General features: G+C 40.4%; 1 protein-coding gene across 3 annotated transcripts in view; it reads right to left on the reverse strand.

Moving 5' to 3' along the window:
- Nucleotides 1-23,440, reverse strand: part of SPRED1 (sprouty related EVH1 domain containing 1) — a 59,493-nt gene extending 36,053 nt beyond the window's left edge. Inside the window, exons 1-2 of one of the 3 annotated variants that reach the window (XM_040600539.1) lie at nucleotides 22,273-23,440; nucleotides 11,815-11,980 (exon numbers count right to left, since the gene is read on the reverse strand). Coding sequence is in view for 1 of the 3 variants with exons in the window: in XM_040600537.1 (XP_040456471.1) it covers nucleotides 22,273-22,304 (32 nt within the window). In the remaining 2 variants the exon portion in view is untranslated. Of the gene's footprint in view, nucleotides 1-11,810; nucleotides 11,981-22,272 lie in introns of all 3 variants that reach the window. The other 2 variants (XM_040600538.1, XM_040600537.1) reach the window with 2 other exon arrangements.
- Nucleotides 23,441-24,012: the final 572 nt, after the last annotated feature.

Genomic DNA, 24,012 nt, shown 5'->3' on the forward strand with positions numbered 1-24,012 from the left:
AGGGTCCTGCTACTTGACTTTGATAGCTTAAACATTTAAGAGGCTACTGTGTTTGAAGGGAAGAAAGAATATTCCCTAGTCATGCAGTACTTCCTAGACAAAATTAATTTGCCTGTAATTTTTATCTATCCCTCCCAGTGTTACTACAGACTTTTTTACTATTATTTTAAAACTTATTGACTAAAAGAAAAATCAAGAGGGAATTGACTGCTTGAGTCAAAAGATTCTAGAACCATCACTGCAATTTTAACTACCTGATGACTAAAGTAGCTCATCCTTATTTTCTTCACCCATATGTTGACTGAGAAGTGCTGTGTGACTGGTACTCAACACAATCTACCTGAGGCTTTTTGACAAAAGATGGAGTAAAAAACTGATATTGACTATTCCACATAAAAGCTGATATTTAAAGAAAAACAGCTGACACTATTGTTTCTTTAGGAAGCGCACACACAAAAAAAAAAAGAAAAAAAAAAGGGGAAGAAAGGGGAGCTAAAAATGCCAGAACTCAAGTAACAACAATTAAGTAATAGAAGTTTCAGAAGTCAGTGACATGAAAAGATTGGGGTGGGAGAATACGGCTTACATAAATTCTTCCCTACCAAGCAAATAACATTTAAAAAAAAAAAGGGGGGGTGGGGGGTGGGGGATGTCGGGGTCAGGTAGGAGAGAGAGGAAACACCATCTCCTTCTCTAAAACAAGAAGCAGACACATGAGGAAAAACTGAGTGCTGCTCTTCAATGTTTGCAGCACAAACACAAAACAAGAGAAGCATAATCACAAAGCGTATCACTGTTCAGCATGCGATTCTTAGGTTATAGCTTTCTGTGATACACTGGGTTTTTCTGCATTAAAAGGGAAGTATAAAATCTTGCAGCTGAATCTAAACTAGTAAAGATTTGATTAGATAGGTTCCAGTAAAAAAAAACCCAAAAACAAACCACAGTAAAATACTGAAAATTTTCATTTTTAACTGTATATGGATTAAGTAATTTCCAGCAAACAGAAGCTACTGTATTACAGTCTATACCATATTAATAGTTTTAAGTTACATAAGGAGTGTAAAGAAGAAGTCATGAAGGAGTGGAAAGAAAGGTTCAAAGAAGCATTTCCACAGTGAGTAAGCAGAGACAGATGAAAATGAAACGTATGGCAATCGGATTTCTTATCTTTACACTGCAGCCTGATTTAAGGCTGTCCTTTAACAAAGACTGGTGAGAGAATACAACTACTGACAGTTCTACATTATCTTCTACTAACAAGTCCAAGGCAACTTTCATACCTACACTACCATCGCTGTTACAAGCACTTTAAAATAATACAATTTGGCACTGTTGCCAGAAGTACTCTCCATCCTTCTCTTGCCCTGCCGGATCTCTGTTCCTGCCATGCGCTTTCTCCACCGCTCCTGCAACTTAAAAGCTATGAACACTGGGAAGCTGATGTGATCTTGTAACTGCTCAAAGCGGTTCTGGGGATTACCATACTTCAACACAAGTTCCAGGGCAGTGGCTGAAAACATGTGTTGAGCGTTTGCTTGGCCATCAGCAAGTGTTGCCAAGCTCTCATTCATGTAAGGATTAAAGTCACAAAGTTAGCCACATTTGATCTCTTTCTGCAGTATCAACGTAACTTAAGTCTTCAATTCCCCCCTCCCCTTTTTATTTTTTTTTTTTGGCTTCACACATGTGGAATAATGAGCATCAAACGTGTAATGAAGTTATGAATAGCTTTCTACCAAGAAACATATATTTTCTTTCTCTAAATTCTTACTGTGAGAGGTTTTGGCCCACTTTGTATTTAGCAAAGCCCAGTTTACGTGCTAACAAAACAAACTGAATTTCCTTATGTAATGACTGAATACACAAAGGGAAAGCCCTCCTGATTCCAGAAGATGCAAAAGGATTAATTCTGGCAGAACATAAAACAAATATTCTGAACACTGCAAAAAATTTATCCCACAACATGGTGAAAACAGAGACATAGAGAAACCACAGTTTTCAAGAAATACAACTGAAGATACATCACAATATGAGAATCAATTATGAGCACATGTAACCTGCATGTACTTTTAAATTTTGCTATCACTAATCCATGTAAAACCTACTATTTTCAACACTGAGATAAAATAAATGAGCACTACCTTGCCGCAGATTAAAACACTGATATCGCATATTTGGCCAAACTTTTATATTCATAGTACAGTAACTTTACAGTAAAGTAACACTAAGGATTGTAGTCCAACTTTATGAATTTAGAAGTCTGAATGCAAACTGTAATGAGACTCTGCAAGGGTTAAGAGTACTCAATCTGGATCTTTTTACTGGAAAGGAGTTATAGCAACCTCTATTTGGAAGTTTAATACATACCAAACAAATGTGATTTGTCTGAAGTGATTCATCAGCTCATTTCCATTGATGCAGAGTCACCAATATTCACGGAAATATCACCCCAAAAAAAGTTTTAAAATAGAAAAGTGGCTTTTAAGAACAACCTAGAAAAACTCCTTTGACAACTGAACACTTTCTGCTAGAAAGCATTTATTCATTTTAAGGAATAACAAAAATCAATGAAGTGACTATACTGTTCATTAACTACTTGTAATGGAGACTCTTTAAATTTTAATTGAGACTAGTCAATTTACTGGTACAACACATTTTCCAAGCTGCAGTACTATTGGCATCATGAACCACTGTTGCTTGTTACCACTTTTTTTTTTTGTTAGTTTGTGCTCCTGCATTATTATGCCAAGCACATAAGGGAGAGGAAATACAAAACTCCCCTCTTCAAAAGAGGAAGAAAAAAAAAAAAAAACAGAACCACACCACAACATGAAAACCCTTCGAGTTTTGCAGCTATTCATCCTTTAATAAGGATCATTATTTCCAGAAGGTTATTCAGTATTTGTTGAGAATGCAAGGAAATACAAAATTCATGAATTCCAAGCTTTAAACACTGGGTTCCAGTACATTGGCACTCAGAAGAAAAACAGCTTCCAGATCACACTCTTGCAAGCATTTTGACACAGACAGATGATGCATCTCTTTACAAGACAAATTAAAGAGCGATGCTCCATTGAACGGTTATATGATGTACAGTATACTGTGCATAGCACATGCTACATAGATCTCTCATTTTGTGAGCTTCTTATTAATTGCAAGGTTTTATTCATAGAAGATGTCTAAGCAGTCATACATGCACAGTTCTACTAGTGATTCAGCATCTGTAGGTCTGCAGCAAAAATTACTCAATTTTGTGGGATAATGGGAAGGCAACTAAACCTACTCACCTAAATCCAGCCTGAATGCCTACTGCTTTCTTCCCTCCCAGAACTGGAGCACAATTCTGCTACTTCCTTAACTCAAATCAGTATGCAACTGAAGCGAACTGGTTGTGCAACCAAAACAGAAAATCCATCAACCCAAAAAGGCTATTCTGACAGATCAGTGCCCTAAATCACCTGCCATCATGTACCCCTTAAATCTAAGGCCAAGGCTGTGTTAGATGAATGCAAACTATCCCTTTCAGTAGCAGCCCCAAACTGTACTTCATCATCAGAAATGAAGATTTACACGACTACTTAAAGACTTCTCTAAACTACTAATTGAGTCATTGCGGAGGGGTGTGTGGAGGTGTGCACTTATATAGAAATTAATCTTTAATCCAGAGGAAAGCCATCAATGTTGTTCTCTTGTCCATACACAAATCTTAATTCTAAACAGTTTGCTTGTTTGTTTTACTGCTTTAACTCCAGTTTAAATCAGTCTGAAACTGATGCCCAGTAACATAGCTGTTTGTCCAACATAAAAATCCATTTGTTCCTTCTGTATAGTATGGGAACAGATCAGCAAAATTACCCCTTTGTTTTAAGAGACCCAGAAACAAAGGAAAAAATTCTGTTGTATTTGACATATTTCTATCACTGTAGATGTATTATACACACACTTCCATCACCAGGTATGAATCTTGGGAAAGTCTCATTCAGTCAAAATACTGCTACAGTATTGTCTTCCAGATATAGCCAGTAGTGCTTACATTCAGTTCTACATAAAGTTTGGAAAAAAAACCTCAGAAGTTAAAAAAAGTAAATAATCAAGCAACAATTAACCCTCATACAACAAGAGGCTGAGAGCATCACAGCCTTGTTTCAGATATGAAATAAATACATTTATCATTTCAATTTGAAATTAGGCCTACAAGTCTATTTATGCATTTACTTTTGATCCTCATGTCCCAGCTTCCCAAGCAGCAGTTACATGGTTAAAACCCAATGCCTATTAGAATAAACTTCTGGTGGGAAGTGCTAAGAATTCTCCCTGCTGCCTACCAATCTATCCAGAAATCTGTTCTCACTCCTACTTCCTCCTGTCTGTTCCCTTCCAAAACAGCAGTAGGGGGGCTGGGAGTTTGCCTTTCCTCTACCGGATCACAGTTGTGTACATGAACTATACTGGACCATATGGCAATCTCTTTCAATTTGTTAAAGGCAAAACAAGCTCCCTACCAACCCAATCTGAAGAGATCCAGGTAAGTGAGAAAGTCTACAGATACCAGAGTGTTCATACCTCTGTGTCAGCAAAGACCAGTTACTAAATTCTGTCAATATATTAAAGTAACAGGTTGGAACTACAGAAAACGTTGCTTCAAGGGTAAGAGCAGCCATGCCCATACTAACATAAGCATTTACAGCACCCTCCAGCTTCTCTCTCCACCATACACAAAACAGGCAACTTTGAGTGGTCCAGAGGAAAACCAAAGACTCAGATGCATTATTCAGCATGCAGGGAGGCTCTGACATAAATAAAATTACAGTACTGAAGAAAAAGTGCCTGTTTGATGAGCAATGCATGCAGAGAGTAAGCCTGCTTGCAGGAGAGCAAAACTGAAGAGGAGAAAGGTTGAAAGCTAAAAAGAAACCTCCATAGCTGCCTGGAAGGTGCCAGGCGGAGGCAGACCAACCAGAAATGTAGTGGAGATGGATTTTCCTTTTGTGAGGGAAAAACATTGAAGTTTTATTGAACACCAAAGTACAAAAATCCAATAGGAGAACAACCCCCAAGACACAGCACCTCAGGAGAAATTCCACTACTCCCTCTCAGCAAAGAGTGGGTAAGTTTCTCACAAGGGCCCAACCTTTGGATACATAAAGTCATGTTTAGTTCTTCGGTAAAACTAGGATTGTCTCATCAAATACATTAAAGGAGGATTTTGCTCATTTCCTTTTCTGGAAAACTAAAACAGATTTTACAGAAACTTCATTTTCAATCTTATAAAATAATCATTGCATTTTACCACAGCTTGTAGCCCACCAAACAAGTTCTTGTCTAAAACGGTATGGAAATGTACACAAAATTTTGTACTAAGTTTTAGGGAACATAATTTGCATGAACATGCAATGAACTGGCTTAACAGAAAATAGCTCCCTCAGCTGGAGCTGCATAATTTTTACATTTTATTTAATTCACCTAGTAGAGTCATTAAGTATAACTAAATTATATTTGTATAACACCACAGCAATCTAATTTTCTTATTTCAACTTCACTATTCACTACTGTGTTTGGAAGTTCTTTACTACCACATTGATATAGTTGATTCTTGTTCTCCATAAGATACCTGAGGCAGAAAGGACCAAACTGAAAGCAGCATAAGGCGTTGCCTATTACCTGCTCCAAAGAAGCATGAAAAACACAAGAGACAGACAACTGCCAACTAGTTGGACATACATCCAGGATCTGCCTATATTAAAACAATTACAATAGAAATCAAGACTAGACCACAGTTTGCCATTGCATCATTTCCTCTTCAACTTTAATATTGTATGCAGTGTGGAGGCAGATGCAGGCCATACAGGATAAGATTGAGTAATATTCTGCCTTTAATTTATAGGTGTTAAAGCACCTGTAAGCTGCAATCACAGATCCATGACATTTAATATACTAATACCAGAAGTGTTACTGTAAAGTACCATTTGCTCCCCACATTAAGGTTAAATATTCATCTATTAAGAGATCTGAATACTTCTCTCTGTCCACACTTCATAAAAAAAGTATATAAGGAATTAAAGAAATAAGGAGGGAGGTGTCCAAGAGATTTTAACAAAATCTCTAAGCACTGAACTAATCAAAGCACTAAACTAAGAGGAAGCCTGACCACATCTGGATTTGCCTTAGAGAGAGAAAGTCATCCTTTACTGAGACATTGCTCTAGACATGGCTAAAAATTGTCACTTCCAGAATAACAAAAGAAAACCAATTTTCTTTTCATCGATAAGCAGCTATGAAAAGAAGGCACATTTGTATTTTCTTGGTTCTGCTTTATGTCATAATTGCATGTTTATAAAGATTTAACATCCAAAAACCTTAAGAACCTTAAGGGTTCAAAGGTCAGCATGAAAAAGTTGAAGGATTATATAACTCTCCCTCATTTAAACCTTACAATGAACACTGGCAACAGGATCTCAAAGATGCTGCCAGCCTATTAGATCTCAACCTTCAGAAGACAGCTATAAAAACAATAAAAAACATACCCCAAATCCCCCAGACCAACCAAAAAAACCACAAAAAAATCCCCAAACCAACCCACCTTTGAAAGAAAGTTTGAAATCCATGTTTAACAGCAATGAGTTAAAATACTAAATAGTCTAGAAGTTAAAATACTAAACCTTAGAAGGGTGATACAGATTTCGGAAAGCGCATGGAACCTCTTTTTGAACAAGGTTCTCTAATTCACACTACAATAATTTAAGGTTCAGTTAGTGTCAAGCACCATTATTTCTTAAGGGCTTTTGTGAGACAGATTATATGTCAAATAGATTTAACCCCAGAGATGTAACATGATCTTATAATAGTTATGACTAAATTACAAGTTTTAAAGTAGACAGTCATCAAAGTAAGAAGAACAGGCAATCATGGATTCAGGAAATGTACATTCCCCCATAGTCAGCTAATGGCAACTTTAATAGGATGTGATGGATTTTTCTCCACCAGGAGAAAATACTGCCTGCATTTCTGCTTCAACAACCCACGCCAGCTGACTAATGGAGTTATATTTTTGTCTCGTATGAGGATGGTTACTTGCCCATCCTCTAGCAGTTGCAGAATGAAACATTAACAGCAGCTGTGGGGCGAACAGAAAAGCTGCTCTATTTAGTAGCCAAGACCCAAAGTCCAGGCCTTTCCCCTTGAACAGTGGAGCCCATTTTCTGTCACAGAGCGACGAAAAGACACAGCACAAAACAAGGCCACTTTTAGGGCTTAAAGTAGCTAACTGAAGATACTTTTAAGGAATAATAAATCTTCATGGGGAGGAGAAGTAAAGGATTCACAGAAATTGTAAATGGGGTTCTTGGACAGATAAGAGCTTTTGGGAGCTTAGAAGTTATTTGAAATATTAGTGGATCAAAACAGGTTTCTTAAAACAACTTTTATTAAATACTATTAAATGTAAAACCTCTTTACCTTGGCATAATAACAATCTTAATTGTAACAGACCAATCCTGTAGAAACACTTCTGCCACACTACTGAATAATCAGCATATGCCTGCAACCAGAAACATCTTTTTATGCAAGCACTTGAGCTTCAGTCCTGCAAAAATTTAAATACATCACTCTGAGTAGACCTACAGATCTCTGTGGAAGTCTGTACAGTTTATCACACACACAAAAGCTAACACATACTTATAACTCTTGCAGAATAATTGCTTTTGGCAGAATATAAATAACATTGCTCTAATGTGTCTCCTGCCTTAAGAACCAGGCATTCTGGTGAAGCCTGTCATTCTTCATATAAAGAGTGGCAGCTGCATAGCCCACAGAGACATTTAAACTTCTCTTTGCATTTTCGTTAAAGTTTCAGAATAGTGTTTGGGCATTCTTTAAAAGTAGCAAGAAAGCTAACAAGTGAAGCCGATAAGAATTGCCTGGAAATGGTTTCTTACTAGTGCTATGGATACCACTGGTAGGACTGGAAGCAATTCTTAGACAAACTATCTACAGCTTCCAACACTTCCAAACAGTACATCAAATAGGCTGTGGAGTTTACTAGGTATTTTTCCAGAACCCGATGCACTGGGTGACAGGGCAGTAACTCAACATGAGAAGCAGTTTTAATAAAGGACTCTAATATTGACTGTTCTTAATGTTCAATGAAAAAGCTTAACAATCTGCTACAAGAAAAGCTCTTGAATAGCAAGATAGGCATCTGAAATAATTTTAGAAATGTAATGCCAGTACTTTGCCTAATTGACTTTTAAATGCATCACTAAAACTAGGCCTTAGATTTCTCTCATCAGTCTTTATCTTTTCAGCATTGTCTTACTGTCTTACTGCCTTTCATTTTAACTTCTAGCAAGTATAAACTTGAGCAAAGAAAGGGAACTTTGGTAACTGTCGATGCCACTGAGAATTAAAAGAATAGTATATATCACCTCCTGCAGCCACTACTCCTTTTGTGAGCTCCAGCTGGAACAGCAGATCTGTCTTGGCAGAAGGCCCAGATCTAACAAGGGGAAAGGAATTAATATCTTTTGTACACATAGGTAGCTCTTACAGTGGGTTTACTTTTGCCCTTCCATTCCCCACCTCCCCTTATTTTCATTTGATACCTTCATCTCTCTAATCCCACCTTGAAAACACAAGAGTTTCACTGATGATACATCATCACAATTTTACAGCTGAGAAAGCATTGTACGCAACAAGAACAGCCCTGGTGTAATTTACTTCTAAGAAATTGTCTACAGGAAGCCCAACAACACTAATGCAATGAGGGGAAAAAGTAATTTAAAACACTCAACAGCCCTCTCAAACCCATATGATTTCACATTTACAGTTTACATTGCCCTGGTCCAAATAACCAGTGAGAAATTCCTTGCATTCAGTTGATTTCTATTAAGCACATTTTGTCTTGTGTACAAAAATAACAGATAGAGCTACAGACAAATGGAACACAGATAAATTTTGAAGTATTTACCTAACTTTTAATCAGGAAATCCGCCAGATGTACCTAGTGTAAAGCAGCATCTTAAAAAAAAAAAAAACAAACCAGTTTCCAAGTATTAATGAGCCAGCCCTGACTGCATGGAGACTGAAGGAAGGTGACACAGGCGATCCCCTCCCCAATTCATGAGGCCCTTTTTCAATGCCAAAGCCCAAGAGCACCAGCACCCCCCAATCCCCTTTCTCCTTCTGCTAAAATACCACTACAGCATCAGAAAGCAAGCAGTTGACACTGATGTGACCATAAATTCAATGCATTTCCTAACAAAACTGAATTGCCAAGTCTTTCCCTAGAACCTCATTCTTCCCATTTTGTCTCATCACCTTATTCACGTGGTTCTTGTGAGACAGTTTCAAGAAAAGAAATACCCATGCAGTACACAATGCTCTGAAACACTCCATTTAGATACTAAGACTCATTTCAAGTTCTACCATGCAAACATGAAGAGCAAACTATACCAGAATACTAAAACCAAATCATCTGGCATAGCAATTTCAGCTCACTTCAACTTATGAATGCCTGAAAACATAACACACGTATTAAGAACAGATAAGCCACTGAAAACTAAAGTGCCACAAAGTAAAATGAAGTCCTACCGAACAACTACATGGTAAAGTTTTCTACCAAAGATTCAAGAAACATACTATATTTCAGCTCAAACTTCCTGATGAGGAAACAGATGCATATGGAATTTAACCAAGTATAGCAAGTAGAAAAGTCAAAGAGAGGATGTCAACAAGTTTCTTGAACATTTTCAAAGGGACATTTCCGTTTCCAATCTCTCAGAAAGGAGAAACTGTAGCTGACTCTTTTGCAGTTTTCAAGTAGTTCTGAACCATCATATGCCTTGTCACAAAAACTTCCCCAAACCATTTCAAACCACAGATCTGTTCTACCATTAAAAAGCAAAACAAGTGAGCAGTTAAGTTCAGTGGATTTTAAATAAATCTACTCCCACTCTCTCTCATTAAATGATCTCAACTGTAAATTTGCTTTAGATGCTTTAAGAGGTGGCTATTAACTACACTGAGAATAAGTTATTTTGTGTATCAAAATGACAGCACCAGTGCTATTTATTTAGTGAAACTGGATTTGTCAGTGTTGGCAAAATGTAGGGCCTTAATGGAATTCTTTTTATTTCTATTTTAAATGACTTGTGTACTTATGCAACTTTAGCTTATTCTGACATACTTTCTATCAAAAACCATTACAACAACACCCCCCATTGCACACATCAGTTATATCACTTGGGGGAGGGAGCATTTAAAAAGAAGTTCAGATTTACATCTCTTAAAAACACCTACAGAATTAGGAAGATTTGCTTGTGAGTACCCTTTTTTGCATAGCTGTACAAAGGAGCAAGCATCAACTTCCAGGCTTTCAGAGCTACAGACCGATAATTTCATCCAATCCCAAATAGTATCGGTAATACTGAATGCAACTTACTTCCGGTGGATCCTGGATCCTTACTTGGCAGCAGCCTCAACCACCACACTAAGCAACTGCTGCTGCAAGGCTACATATTAAAATGAATAAACCACACACAAAACATTTTCCTTCTTGAAGGAAAAGGTATATAATGGAGCTCAAGAGAATGAAGATGAATGAACAGAAGTTTTATGATTAGGAAAAAACAAACCTTAAAAAAAAATAGTAATATATAATCCTCCCTACTTCTGTTGTCCCATATTAGAGCATTTCTGATCATGCTCCCTATGCAAGTTAAAGGCATACCAATACTACCTGGCTATTTAAACCTTGAGAAGTATCGGTGTGTGATTTACTGGAATAATTCACAAAGAAAGAGTTAGACCAAGAGAACTTCTCACTTTTTTTACCAGCTTTGTTATTGCCGAAGGACATATCCCAAAGTCAAACAGAAGCAATTCCTGACAAAATTACTTGCTGAGCTATAATAAGAACTCATTGTGGAGGAAAGCAAAAATACTTCTTTGGAGAATACCATTTTTCAGTGTAAATAAAGACAACAGAAGTTGCATCCTATTGAAAACACAATACAAACTGGTTTTCTTGGTTAATGATAAAAGCTTGAGCAGCATCTTTCAATTTAACTGTTAACACTGCATTTCTTAGGAATCAGATATACTATTTTATTATATAGACAAAAAAGGGAATAATTATCTCAGCCAAGGAATACCAAAACTGCAAAAAAATCTTCTCTCACCAAATACACACTAGATCATAGATACTAATGCTGTAAGCAGGAAATTACAATTATGCCTTCTCCACTGTAAAACTCTTAACTATAAGTTAGACAAGACACAAAAAATGCAGAAAGCAGATCTTTTCTACTGTAGGATACTATAATTTCTGCACACTCTGACTGTAATTGCCTTGGAAACAAACTGTGAAGCAACCCCAGAAAAGCTGGCCAAAATCACTCTTGCCCTTGAGAGGTGACACTTGTTCCTTCCTTTGACATGTGAAAGTTAATTAGGATATCTCTTGCATTCTCTACTGAAATGATCTTTTCCTGAAGCACAAGGCAGAGATTTGGATCACCATGCCTTATTTTGGGATGATACATTGATCAAAGTTCATTGTTTGCACCCTACAGCTGGAAGGAGCATGAGGACTTAAAGCTTACTTTACTTCATCCACTGAGCTTCAGTTGTGGGGATCAAGCTTATGGAGCACTGATTTGCCAAAAGAGAGAAAAGCTAATCCCATAGCTCTCAGTAGCTGCTCAGGCCCAAGAAATCAGCTGAAGTAACAGATTTGGTAAAGTTTTATTTCCAGTTATTCCACAAGTCTAATCCGTACATTTTGATTTTGTTCAGAAAAGAAGCTATACCTACAATTGTTGTTCTACTTCAGGAAGATTTGTTCACAAACGTCAAAGAAGTTGAATTTTCTGCAGTGGATAAGTCACTCAACATTGATTTTCAATATTTCTGTGATGTCTTCTCCTTTCACTGTTGAAAGAAGGATGAACTCATAGCCTGTGGGAAGCATTCTGTCTTTCTACAGCAAAGAAAACACACGTTTTTATTTGGGTTATGTTTTTCTTGTCCCAAAGTGGTAAAAAACAGGCTTCTTGCTAGCATTGCTCAAGGGTAAAACCCTGGTATTAAGACCTGTAAGGGTGCTTAGCAGGCCAGTCAAAATGTCTCAAAGGGACACTAACCAGTGTCATTTTCTGGAGAAGCTTTTCAGTACAAGCTGTACGAGAATGCTAAAACAGAGAACTGCTCAGAAAAATCCTTCCTAAAATGCTAAACAGAAAACAAAACCTACAAGGATGGGTCTCTCTAAAAGCCAACACACTTCAAACCACAGAAAGACATGACACCTTCAGCAGTAAAAAAAATAATATCTACAAGTAACAAAATATCTAATGCAAGAAAGCTACAGTTTTAAAAAGGTACAGCACAGATGGAAAGAGAGAGGGGAACCTGAAAAGCTCCAACTCATTAGACAACTAAGCGTATCAGTTTTCCCCTAGTTAACCACAGCTTACTTCAGAAGGATAATAAAAGGCCACCACAGGAAATCACACTATACTGAACTACAGCGGTTTAAATTCATGTCATCTTCTGGAATAGCTTCATTGAATAGACCTGTTCCTCATCCAGAATTTAAGTAACAGATGAAGAAGAGCTCATGTTTTCTATCTTGCTTCAGGGGAATGAACGTAGACATATTTTCCCTTTGCAGGCAGCTGTAACAGAGAAATGAAAGGTAGTGAATTCCTGCACTGTCAACCTAGGGAGGTGAAAGAAAAACAAAACTGGTTTTGTATCAGTGTGAAATATACAGTGTGCTTCCACAAGCATCTCCTCTAAACTGTGCAGAGCACTTTAAGTATATGGCATAAGGTATGTAGCATGTGATAAGGCAGCACACTACTTCTTCTGAAACCATTTTCAAAAAGTCCTCTTCACCCCCCAAACAACCTGAAAGCAGTGAAGTGCCTAACCCCCTAACAAGATTCCCTCAGCCTGTCTGTAGCCAACAGGCTTTGGTGGAGGTATGGTCATGGACTCAATTTTCAGTGCCCCGGGCAAATGCTTAACTGATTTCTGCAAATCCTCCATTACCTAACCAGGGTTGTTAACATGCACGGTTCTTTTCTATCACCATAGTAACAAAGCACGTACATTTTAAGGTGCATATGGGGGCTCTTCTAGAGGATGTGTCAAGTTGAATACAGCTAAGACAATATAAGATATTTTAAGCTAGACACGTTCAGTACAAAAACAGAAAGCATAAAAGTACTGTGCTAGTGATCATCACAGGACTGTTTGAGCAGTGGTTACACATCCCTTAAAAAGTTTTCTAGAGGTTGAAAGAAGTACAAGACAAAGAAGTACTCACTCAGGGCATTTACGAACCTTAATGCATAAACCCAGCTGTGTAATAATAGTCTGATTTTAGACACTCTCTTGAACTTCTTGAGGAACCAGAGCAGAATATAGTAAAAAATTAAGAACAATACACTTTACCTCCCAGTTGCCAAAAAAGAAAAAAGGGTAAAAAAAATCCATCTAACTAGAAAAACATATTTACTGATTAAAAAATGACAAGCAACTGGCATTTTCATTTCAAGAGAGCTGCAAGTACTTAGATGCCTGAAGCATGACACTTCCTGTAGAACACACAAGCGACATCACAAAAAAGCCAGGCTTAATGGCAATCCATGCATTAGTTGCCTCCACAGCAAATATGCCCATGCATGCCAACAGCCTAACTGGCATCTGTGACTAGCATGGTAGATGCACATATCCTATAGTGGCATGACAACAGATGTAGTGATCACCTTAAAAAGAACCAAACCAAAAGCAAGTTCAATATAACAAATGTGTTATTCCCTCAAACAATTTCTCTTAGTACGCTAGAGAGTGCTTCCAAACTGGGGGAAAAAAACCAACACCAACCCCCCAACTTTCAGATATGGATTAGGTAAATCACTCTAGGAGAAAAAGTATAAGGAACAGCACACTACAGGTCTGGATTGAATTACAGCAACATTACCAACATCTGAAATACTCCCAGAGTTGAAATCTGAAGATTAAAGACTAAAACCAGACTAAAATGCAGAAACAAACAAACAAAATTCCCTAAGAAACTTGTTAAAACATTGCTTTACTTGTCAATGTTAGTATTTATAGAATTTTAACACTTATTAAAATGCAGTCCTCAATTACACAGCACCACCTGTGCATGATCAGAAGTTGCAGTCCTCCTCTCTGGCACAGGATGAACAGCAAATGAGGCAAGGGGCTGAAAAAAAGAAAATGGGTGTCTCCTAGTATTGAAGGTTTGAGAGCAGAACCCAGGCAATCTGAATATATTCCTGGCTCTGTCTCATTATCAAAATCATCAAAATTCATACCCTCTGGCCACATTGATTATATTTGCACAAACAATCTCAGTTCTTAAGTTTGGAAACTCTCAAACATTTAATTTTACAACTTTGCATTCCCTTGGCACACTCATTACATACCATTGGTACCAGCAATCGTAATTTCTTCTACAGTTTGGTTGGGGTTTTTTTCCCCCTAAAATCTTGCAAAATTAAAGTAAGAGAAAGCAACCACAACATTTTTTTGCAGAATATTGACAGCACAAATCAGTAGCATTAGAACTACAAGTGGAACTTGTAACAAGATAGATTATTGCCTCCTGAAGTGTGCAAACATACCTATCTATCCCAAGTCTACCCTACTAGGAAACTTCCAATCTGTTCTTGGTCCTAAAGGGAGCAAAGACCAGTGATTAGCAACAGTAACTAGTGCTTAAAAACATACAGGTTTAGAACAGCCACTTACATAGATTTAAAAAACAAACATACAAACAGGATTTCCCACTTTAAATCCTGAATTAGCTTCTTCACATCTTTCAAAAACTTGTTCCTTTCCAAGGCTCAAAGTATACTGGCCTCAATCACAGGCTTCAAATTAAGGCATGCTGTACTGGGATCCAAGAGTAAGCATACCACGCACAGAAATACCTAAGGCACAGAGTATTTTATCACATCACAGGCTGAACAGTTCCTAGGAAGCTAAATAAAAATTCCTAAATCAGAACAGGCTCTGCACTCCCATCTTTCACTACCCTTAATCCTTTCAAAAGGTTAGAGAAAGCACTTCTGCCCACATGGTTTATACCACTCCACCAAAACAGCTCTGCACAATTTCTGAAAGAAAAAACCCCAAGCAGGCATCCTCACTGAGAGTTGTATCTTACCATTTCTGGGTTTATTTAAGCAAGGCAGTCAGTCTCAGAAACAATTTTTAATAAACCTGACAGTAGCTTCCAGTAATTATTTGTTTTATTAATAAAATTCTTTATGTTTCTTGTTGCTATGCTTGTTTATTCACAGCATTTAACATTACTGAAACCAAAATAAATCAGTTTCATTTTTGCTTTGACAGATTTCAGTTAGTGTTGCAACTCATCGTTACAAGTCAAAGAAAAAGGGTAATTGTCAACAGTTGTCAGATCATCTTGGGGGAGATCTATTTATTCGATACTATTTTTCTGGAGAAGAAAGGACAACTCTTCTGTTGTTATGACGCCTGCTCTCGCAAACCATTCAAGTCAAACATCAGCTCACAGAATTTCTTCAGGGGTTCTGAACAGGTGTTTGACTTGCTGTAGCAGAAGTACGGATTACAAGACTTCTTCACGTAACTAAAACATCACAAACAGCAGTAGTCAAAATTTTCAAACACAAGAATGAATACACAGGGGGTGGGAGAGGTGAGAGATCATTACCACCTCACTGTTAAGATGGTTTAGATGTTTCAACAGTACACATTTGGTGAATTCTTGTGTAAGGCACACATGAAAAATATTTTCTTCTGAATGGAAGTTTGGTATCAGGCAGCAATGCAGAATGCAGCACAGTCACTGCTCAAGTTTCTATGGCCTATTTTCCCAGTTTCAATTGAAGTATTTACTGTCATATGACAGTGAGTTCTTAAAAGGAAAAAATGCTTGTGATCTCCTTGCATATACAGATGCATTTATCGTCATTATATTGAGACTTTTTTATTATTATAATTTATTTTCCACACCTCATTTGGAGCACTGGGAATTAGGGCTTGCAACTGTGTGCAGTTAGCCAGTTATTATTTAATCAGAGCCACATTTATAAATAATTTTAGTATTCAAAGCACTTAAATGCACATTTGCTGTCCCTTAGCACAGCTAAAGATTTGTTGGTCTTTTTTTTTTTTTAAAAATCTTTTCTTGATATACATAGGAGAAAAACAGTAACTATAAAGCACTGAATATAAATGAATGAATGTATTTTAACAAACTGATATCACAGATATCAGCGTTAACATTATGTAAAACTTAAGCTTGAAAAGATATGAAAACACATGCACTTAAAATATCTGCTTACTTCCTACCAGTGCTGTTCAATACCACCGTCTTAGAGACCGATTCCTATTACAGATATTTTTCAAGTGAGAGAGATACCATGTTTGCCCTAGTACCATATACCATAAAGTATGTTAATTATATACGAAATGATACCACCTCACATATAAGAAAACCACAGGGAGTAGTGCCAGCCAACAGATTTTACTAGATTATAGCCTAAGGACTAGTGACAAAACAGATTTTTTTCGCTTACACAGTACAGGAAAAGCAAGCACAACAAAAGTATGTATTTTATTGTCTTAAGTCTAAAAACTTATGTTAATACAGCATACCAAAAGAGCATCCAGTTCCCTTCCTCCCTCAAAAAACAATCATCACTGAAGATTATTTCTGCTGAATATCACGACTGGTTAGAAAACACACCTAACAAAGTATTACAAAGTATAAAAAATGTTGCAAATATGTTTCCATCTTATTGAATTTTAATTTGGAATATTTGTACCACATTAGTCGCCAACAATAAATAAAACACTTCATGACTAGAAGTGCTTTCAAAAGGAGGAAGGAGCATTTTCAAGAGAGAGAAAGGAGGAAAAAAATTCCTATTTTCAGGGACCATTTAACTTTTGTTTACAACCAATTTCAGCCATTCAGTAACTGTGCAAACTATGCTAGTTAAAATTTGCTCGCTTAATTGTTGTTGCACATTAGAACAGAGAGGAAAAAGACAAAGATAGCTCGTTTTTTAATATATCCATAAAGAAACTGGGATCCTCAACAACATGGCAACTCCCAGATTGTCTTGCAAGTTCCTTTAAGGAAACTGCAACACATTCCAACTGAGAAAGAAGAGGGAGAAAGCAGACATTTAAACATTAAAACATCACCATTTAAGACAACATACCTTGTATGCCATACCATAGTTACTTTTTTTGAGTTAGAGAAGTAAAAAACCAAAAAAGACAAAATACTTCATTTGTTTCCTTTATAAACTTGTGTCAATATTCTGAAAAGTATTTTTTGTTTCTGGTGTTTGTCATATTCCATCAGGTCATCACCAATGCATATGATGTCTCCAGATACACACATAAGTGGGTAAATAACAAACAAAAATACCAGTGTTTAGCCTAAAAACCACCAGGAATGCCCTTGGCTTTAATCCTGTGACTTCTGATCCTGTCAAGACAAGTCTCCACTTTTGAAAAATACGCTGACATCCTGACGGTCACTTTAACACTTCAAGAACATTAAACTTTAAATGAACAAACAAGGGAAACATTCTTTAATTTTTAATTCAAATACTAGCGCTGCCTCCAGTTATGCTGAAACATCCAGAAAACTTCTTTTTTTTTTTTTTTTTCAGTCCCACAGTAATCAAGGAATGTTGCTAAGGTAAACCTGTTTTTAAAAAATAAATAAAAAAATAAACAACACCCTCCCCCCGCCCTGACTCCCAGATTATATAACACGCAAAATTACATTTAACCTTCAAAACAGTGTCATGTAACATAAAGCCAAAGAGACAGCAAGAAGCAGTTCCTAAGACTGGAAAAGCCTCCCCAGGACTCTGTAAAGAACCATTCCCCCAAAAGAAAATATATCAAATTTGCAATGATTTCATATAATCAACTGCTTTAGAAGCATTGCTTTCCTCAAAATAAATGTCTTGCCTCTTTTTACAAATTCCTTACATTAAAAGATGAAGAATTCTGAAGTCTATATATAACTTCAATAGCAGAAAGAAAAATAGCCTGCTAAAGTGTTAAAATCTTCCCATGACTAATAAAAGCAAACTAGTTGGCTTTACTTTCTGTGATGATTTTTATGTTCAACTTTCAGGATTTGGGCTTACAAACCCATTCAAGAGTCACAAGGAGTTCTGAAGCACAAATGAAATATAAACAGTATTTTCATAAACACTGAAGGAAGACATGAACATATCAAGTAAGTATCTTATTTTAAAAATTTAGTTCAGCTTTGCTTTTTCAAATCAACACTTGAAGATGTTTATAACGCCATAATCCAAATGTTGCTAAGCACATTGCATTAGTATACACTCCGTATTTCTTTGATTTATAATCTCTTGAATTAAATTATCTAGGAAAAACAGTATAAGATTACCTATATTTATGTAGACAAAAAATTAGCACATGCAGTCTGAATCTGTAAAAATACAGTATGAGAAAACAACTCTGAATATAATTGAAGAGCACAAGCATTCCTTGAAAAAGAAAGAGGCCACCTGCAATACAGAGGAAAGTAAACAAGCCAATAAAGCAGTGCTCCTACAACAGCAGTAACTCAGACTCCATCTTAAGCCTGTCATCATTCATCCCTACTGAATGGGGAATATATAATGTAACAATTATTATGTTTTACCTAACACTGAAATGAGTTGCTTTTCTAGACAGCAATAAAATCTTCCACCAAAACAGGAATTTTGTACAGTGCTTGCTGACCTGTCTGCTTTGACATTATGTTGTTGCACGAACAGCGAGTTAACCCATGAGTCCACAAATCCTACTAATTCCTCCATTTAGAAACTGATAGTATTTTTGAACACCACACTGTGTTCATGCTGACCACACTGATTGCAAAAACACTGGAGGGAAAAAAAATAATTAGCTGGAGATACAGAAACACTCTCATTTAACTAACACCTAACTGACAAATACAATAATATAATTACAAGAAAAATGTAAAAATCACCAAGAAAGATTCATCCGTGGCAATTACAATTTTACAAGGCTGTCTTCCATATGTTCATGACCGACAAGAAACCTACTAGTCCTTAATGCAGTTTTTAATTAATCTTTCCCACCACCATTGAGAATTTAACATTATTATCTGAGGTCAAACTCTAGACACCACAAATATTTATATCTTACTCCGTAAAATGAAGTTTTATAATCAAATAATTAAGCTCAATTACCAGAATATTCCTGGTAGCCACAACAACACAAAATGCATTGCAAAGTACCCGTATTTGCCCTTATATGCCAAGAGATTTATTAATGAATTCAAGGCCATTGATGTAATCAATTATACTGATAAAATTAAACACAGTAAACTTCTACAAATTTAAATCCATCATATATTAGATCTGCCCTATTTTCACAAACGGTTCATTTGGAGTTTCAATCATATTTCCTGATCATTTAAAGTGACACGCTTGTGCTATGAGCAAAATCAACCTAAGAGGAATGACGACTCTGGCTTCACCAAAAATGCTGTCCAAAAAAGCAAGTGAAACTGAGAAACATTTTTCTTACATTTCTTCTAATATTCTAATAACCAATGTAAAAAAAAAATAAATCTGTTATTTGAGAAAAAGCACTGTTTATAGTGCTTTGTAAGGTTACATGCATGTAGCTTTATAACACTGAATTAACTCAAACCGAATACTGTATGTGAGCTTCCCTTCCTCACCTTAAGTAAGGATTTGTAACCTTTCAGGTATTCTCTTAGGTTGCACTAACAACAAAGCCTCCTCCACTCCACAAATGTATAATTAAGGATCACCTTAGTGCGATTTGTTAAGATAATGAAATAGTGTGCTCATGAGCAGGGAACATCACTATTTTTACACTGGCAACCACAAAACAGTTACACCCAACAAATCCATTGCCTGCTTCAGGGATCCTTCATCACTAAGTTTAATGCGATTTTATTTTTTAAAAATTTTCAAAATATTTAAAATCAAACATAATACACCAACCTCTGCACAGCTTATGCCATATTAGACATTTCTCTCTCTTCAGCCACGGCACAGGGTAAGGAGAAATGATAATAGCTAATGTACTGTAAAATTCTCAAAGTAAACAGACAAAAATGAACTGCATTGCTGATTTCTGTCAATTTAATTGTCCTCACTGCTACCTGTATTTTGTATTAGGCAACGTTTTCAGAAGTCTCATTAGGTATGCCTGACTTCCTTCTACACTATGTTGATATACTGCAGATATAGACAGTATTGTTCAACAAAATGTAAGTTACCCAGAATGGATTAACATACTGTCTTGAAAACACGTTCATAATAACGAATCGGAATTTCAGTATTTTATTTTTGACTCAGTCTTTCTAGAGGGGAAAATATTTCAGCGTTTGCTGAATAAAACTCTTCCCTATTGAAATGTTAGACGGTACAGTGGAGAAGGTACTTCTGAACTAATGCTCCTTTACAGGAAAAAGACAAACACAAACCGTAAAGATAACTCCAACACCCCCTACCCCTCAAGCTTCATGGTAACTTCCCATGCTCGCAACCACAAGCCCTCTTTCTGCAGCCCTCTCCGATAAACCTGCCGGCCTGGCTGCCTCTCCCTTCCCATGCAGGTCTGATCTGCGAGGCTGCTGAATGCAGACACTGTACTGCACTGTGAATGGACAGCCAGGTATTTTATGAATGGAGCGGATCACGTGCTCCCAGCACCTCCCCGAGCTGATATTTCCCACATAACTGTGTCAACAAGCAGCGAGCAGCACATATTAATACAGCAGGTCCCAGAGACCGTCCTCTGCCAGCCGCTGGCTGCAGGCTGCTCCTTCGCGCAGCAGCAGCCGCTTTGGGCACTCCGCAGGGCAGGTTTTGCCGCAGGTCAGCGGTGATGACGGCGATATTTTTTTTTCGCCTTTTTTTTTTTTTTTTTATGAATGGAGATTGTGGTATGCAAATGAGAGCGATTCACAAAAAAGGAAACATGGCGGCGGCGGCCCCAGCTCCCGGCCCCGGCTCCCGGCCCCGCGGGCGCCGCAGCGGCTCCCGGTCGGCGAGGCCCAGCCCGCTCCGCGGCCGGCAGCGCGGGGCCCTGCTCCCCTGCCCTGCGGGGCTCCGCGCCCCGGCGGGGCTCCGCCTGCGCTGCTCCTCAGGGAGCCGAACGCCGTGCTTTGAGGAGCGCACGGGAGGTGCGCAGGCTTTGCTCAGAGGAAGGCAGCGAAATGGGAAATCCGTCTTTCCGGCCGAGGAGAGCCGCCCGCACCCCGGCAGCTCCTCACCCACCTACCGCTACCTACACATACAATGGGCGCACGCTCCCTCCCCAGCGCCATGGCCGCGGCCGTCACCCGCATCATTCATAAAATCAGCCTGAGCAAATACCGACATCGCAAATCGTAACGCTAAAGCTCGGAGGCTGCAGCGATCAACCTTAAACTTCCCGGTAATAGGAAAAGTTTCAAAATACTTCATATTCGTTTTTCAATGCCATAAAGAACTCGTATGTTTTCTGACAAATATTTATCTCCTCCGACCCAAGACGTATTTCAAAGGCAGATTACACGCAGGGGGATACAGCCGCACACACACATTCTCCTTTGGATTTCCTCCAAACCAGTCACATTAAAAACATTAAGAGATCCTTAAACTGTCCCCTTCCTCTTTCAAAAAAATTAAGTCCCAAGTGCTCATTAAAAGGGAGGTGGAAAAAAAAAAAAAAAGGCTTTAGGGTAGGTTTAAGCTGTATTTACACTGACTGACTCATCCAATTAAAATTCAGGAGCAGTTTCCTGCAGGATGAAGCTCCCACACACTAGTTTCCATGTGAAATATCTACAAGTAATAGGATATTATCAGAGGTGGTACGTGCCGATACCACTTCGGGCATTCAAACCCCATCCTCCCCTTCCAAGACACCATCGTTACCTGCACCGTTTTCTGCCGAGCTTTAAATACACCACGCTTTTCTGGCCGATGGCTCGCAGCCCTTTTAAACCAAGCTCCTTCACAAAGAGGGAGCTTCTGGGCTTCCATGTACGCGAGCAGAAATGCGCAGTACGCGCACGGGGAGGCCAGGACACGTACGTGCGCGGGCAAAGGCCCCCGCGGGGCGCGGAGCCGGGGGGACGCGCTGAGCCCCAGCCCCAGCCCGATCCCGGGGCGCAGGGGAGAGGCACCGCCGCGGCGAGGGGGGACGGCCGCTTACTCGTTGTTAGAAGTCGCCGTCTCTTCGCTCATTTTCTCCTCACCGCGATCCGACAGGGAGACGGAGCAGCACCGACGCAGCCAGGGCGCAGCCAGAACTCACCAGAAACTTCACCATTGTTACCCCCCCGGCCTGCCGCCCCCGGCCAGGGCACAGGCAGTGCTGCGGAGTGAGGGAGAGGGAGGGGAAAGGGGGCGGGGGGGGGGGGGGGGGGGGGGGGAGAGCGATCTTTATCCTGGAAACACGAAATCCTGTAGTCCGGCGCCGGAGCGTTATTTCCCCTGTCTTTAGAGATGATGATGGTGAAGGTAGTGGTGGAAACAGCAGCAACAACCTCGGATCTTCCGCTCTTGAGCTGCTCCCAGTTAAAGGGGAACAAAGTGCTGGAGACAAGGGAGGGCTCCCCGCCGCAAAAAGCTGCACCGCACCGTCCTCCCGCTGCAGCTCATCTCCCGCTGCAGCCGCCTTCGCTGCTGCCCTTCTCCTCCTCCTCCTCCTGCTGCTGCTGCTGCTGCCGCCGCCGCTCGGCCGCCTCCCCGCCCGCCCGCCTCCCGCGCCCAGCCGGGGCAGGCGGCGGCGGCAGAAATTCCTCCAGACACCGGAGCCGGCACAGGCCGGGGCAGGCGCGGGGGGGAGTTGTGTGGGGGAAAGGGGGGCAGAGAGGCTCGGCCGGGCTCTCCCACCTCCTCCAAAGCGACGCCGAACACTGCGGAGGGAGGACGAGCCGGCCCCAAGGAGAAGGCTGGTGACGGGGGGGAGGGAGGCGTTTTAAACCAGCCTGGGGGTGGGAAGGGGGGGGCATGGAGGAGAGAGAGGATGCGTCACGGCTGTTTGTGTGAGAAGAGAAGCGGGGAGGGAGGGGAAGAGGAGCTGCCAGGGCGAGAGAGGAGCCCCCGGCCGCAGGACGAGGGGAGAGGAGGGAGAAGGCCCGCGGGGAAGTTGAGCGACGGCGCTCCCTCCTCGGCAGCAACTCCATTAGCGGCCGCCGCCGCCTCGGCTCCTCACAGCCGCCTCCGCCTCCTCCTCACAGGAAAACTGGGCGGAAGCGTTGACTTCAAGCTCCTTCCGCCGCCACAGCTTGATCCAAAATAACCACGGGGGAAAGGGAGGAGGGAGAAGAAGGAACCGCGAGGGGAAGAAAGTAATCCCCTTGACCCAGCGCCCGCCGCCGGACGGGCCCGCGCCGCCGCCCTCACCGCGGCGCCCGGCGGCTGCCCTGCGCTCGAGTTTCCTGAAAGTAGTTCCCTCCCCTCCGGCGCTGCCTCACGCGCTTCCCGAGGAGCCGCCGCCGCACACGCACGCACGCCACAGCGCCGCGGAGGGATACGCCAGCTGCCCCAGCGCTGCCCTCCTTCCTGCGTGGGGGGCGCGGGGCAGGCGCCGCGCGGGGGGCGGCCGCTCCCGCTCCGGGCACCGCCGGTTCCGGCCCCGGGCGGGCGCGCAAGGGCAGCGCGGCCGGGGGGCCCCGCTCGGCGCGGGGCCGCGCAGACCCCCCCGGGGCCGCCGCCGTGCAGCCGGGTCGGTCGGCCCGCGGTGTGGCGGGAGCGGGCCGCTGGCGGATGAGGGGGCCCGGCCCGGCCGCGGGGCGCGGGCGGCTGAGCGTCGGCGGGGGCCGTGCCGGGCGCCTCCGCCAGCGGGCCGGGCTTACGCTCTCAACTACTTGTTGTAAGCCGAAGTGAATGGAACCGCTAAGCGTGGGGCAGCCCGCTGGGAGCCGGTGACGGGGGGTCCCGCTGCTGC

Source organism: Falco naumanni, chromosome 7 (genome assembly GCF_017639655.2).
Source record: "Falco naumanni isolate bFalNau1 chromosome 7, bFalNau1.pat, whole genome shotgun sequence".
NCBI classification, from domain to species: domain Eukaryota; kingdom Metazoa; phylum Chordata; class Aves; order Falconiformes; family Falconidae; genus Falco; species Falco naumanni.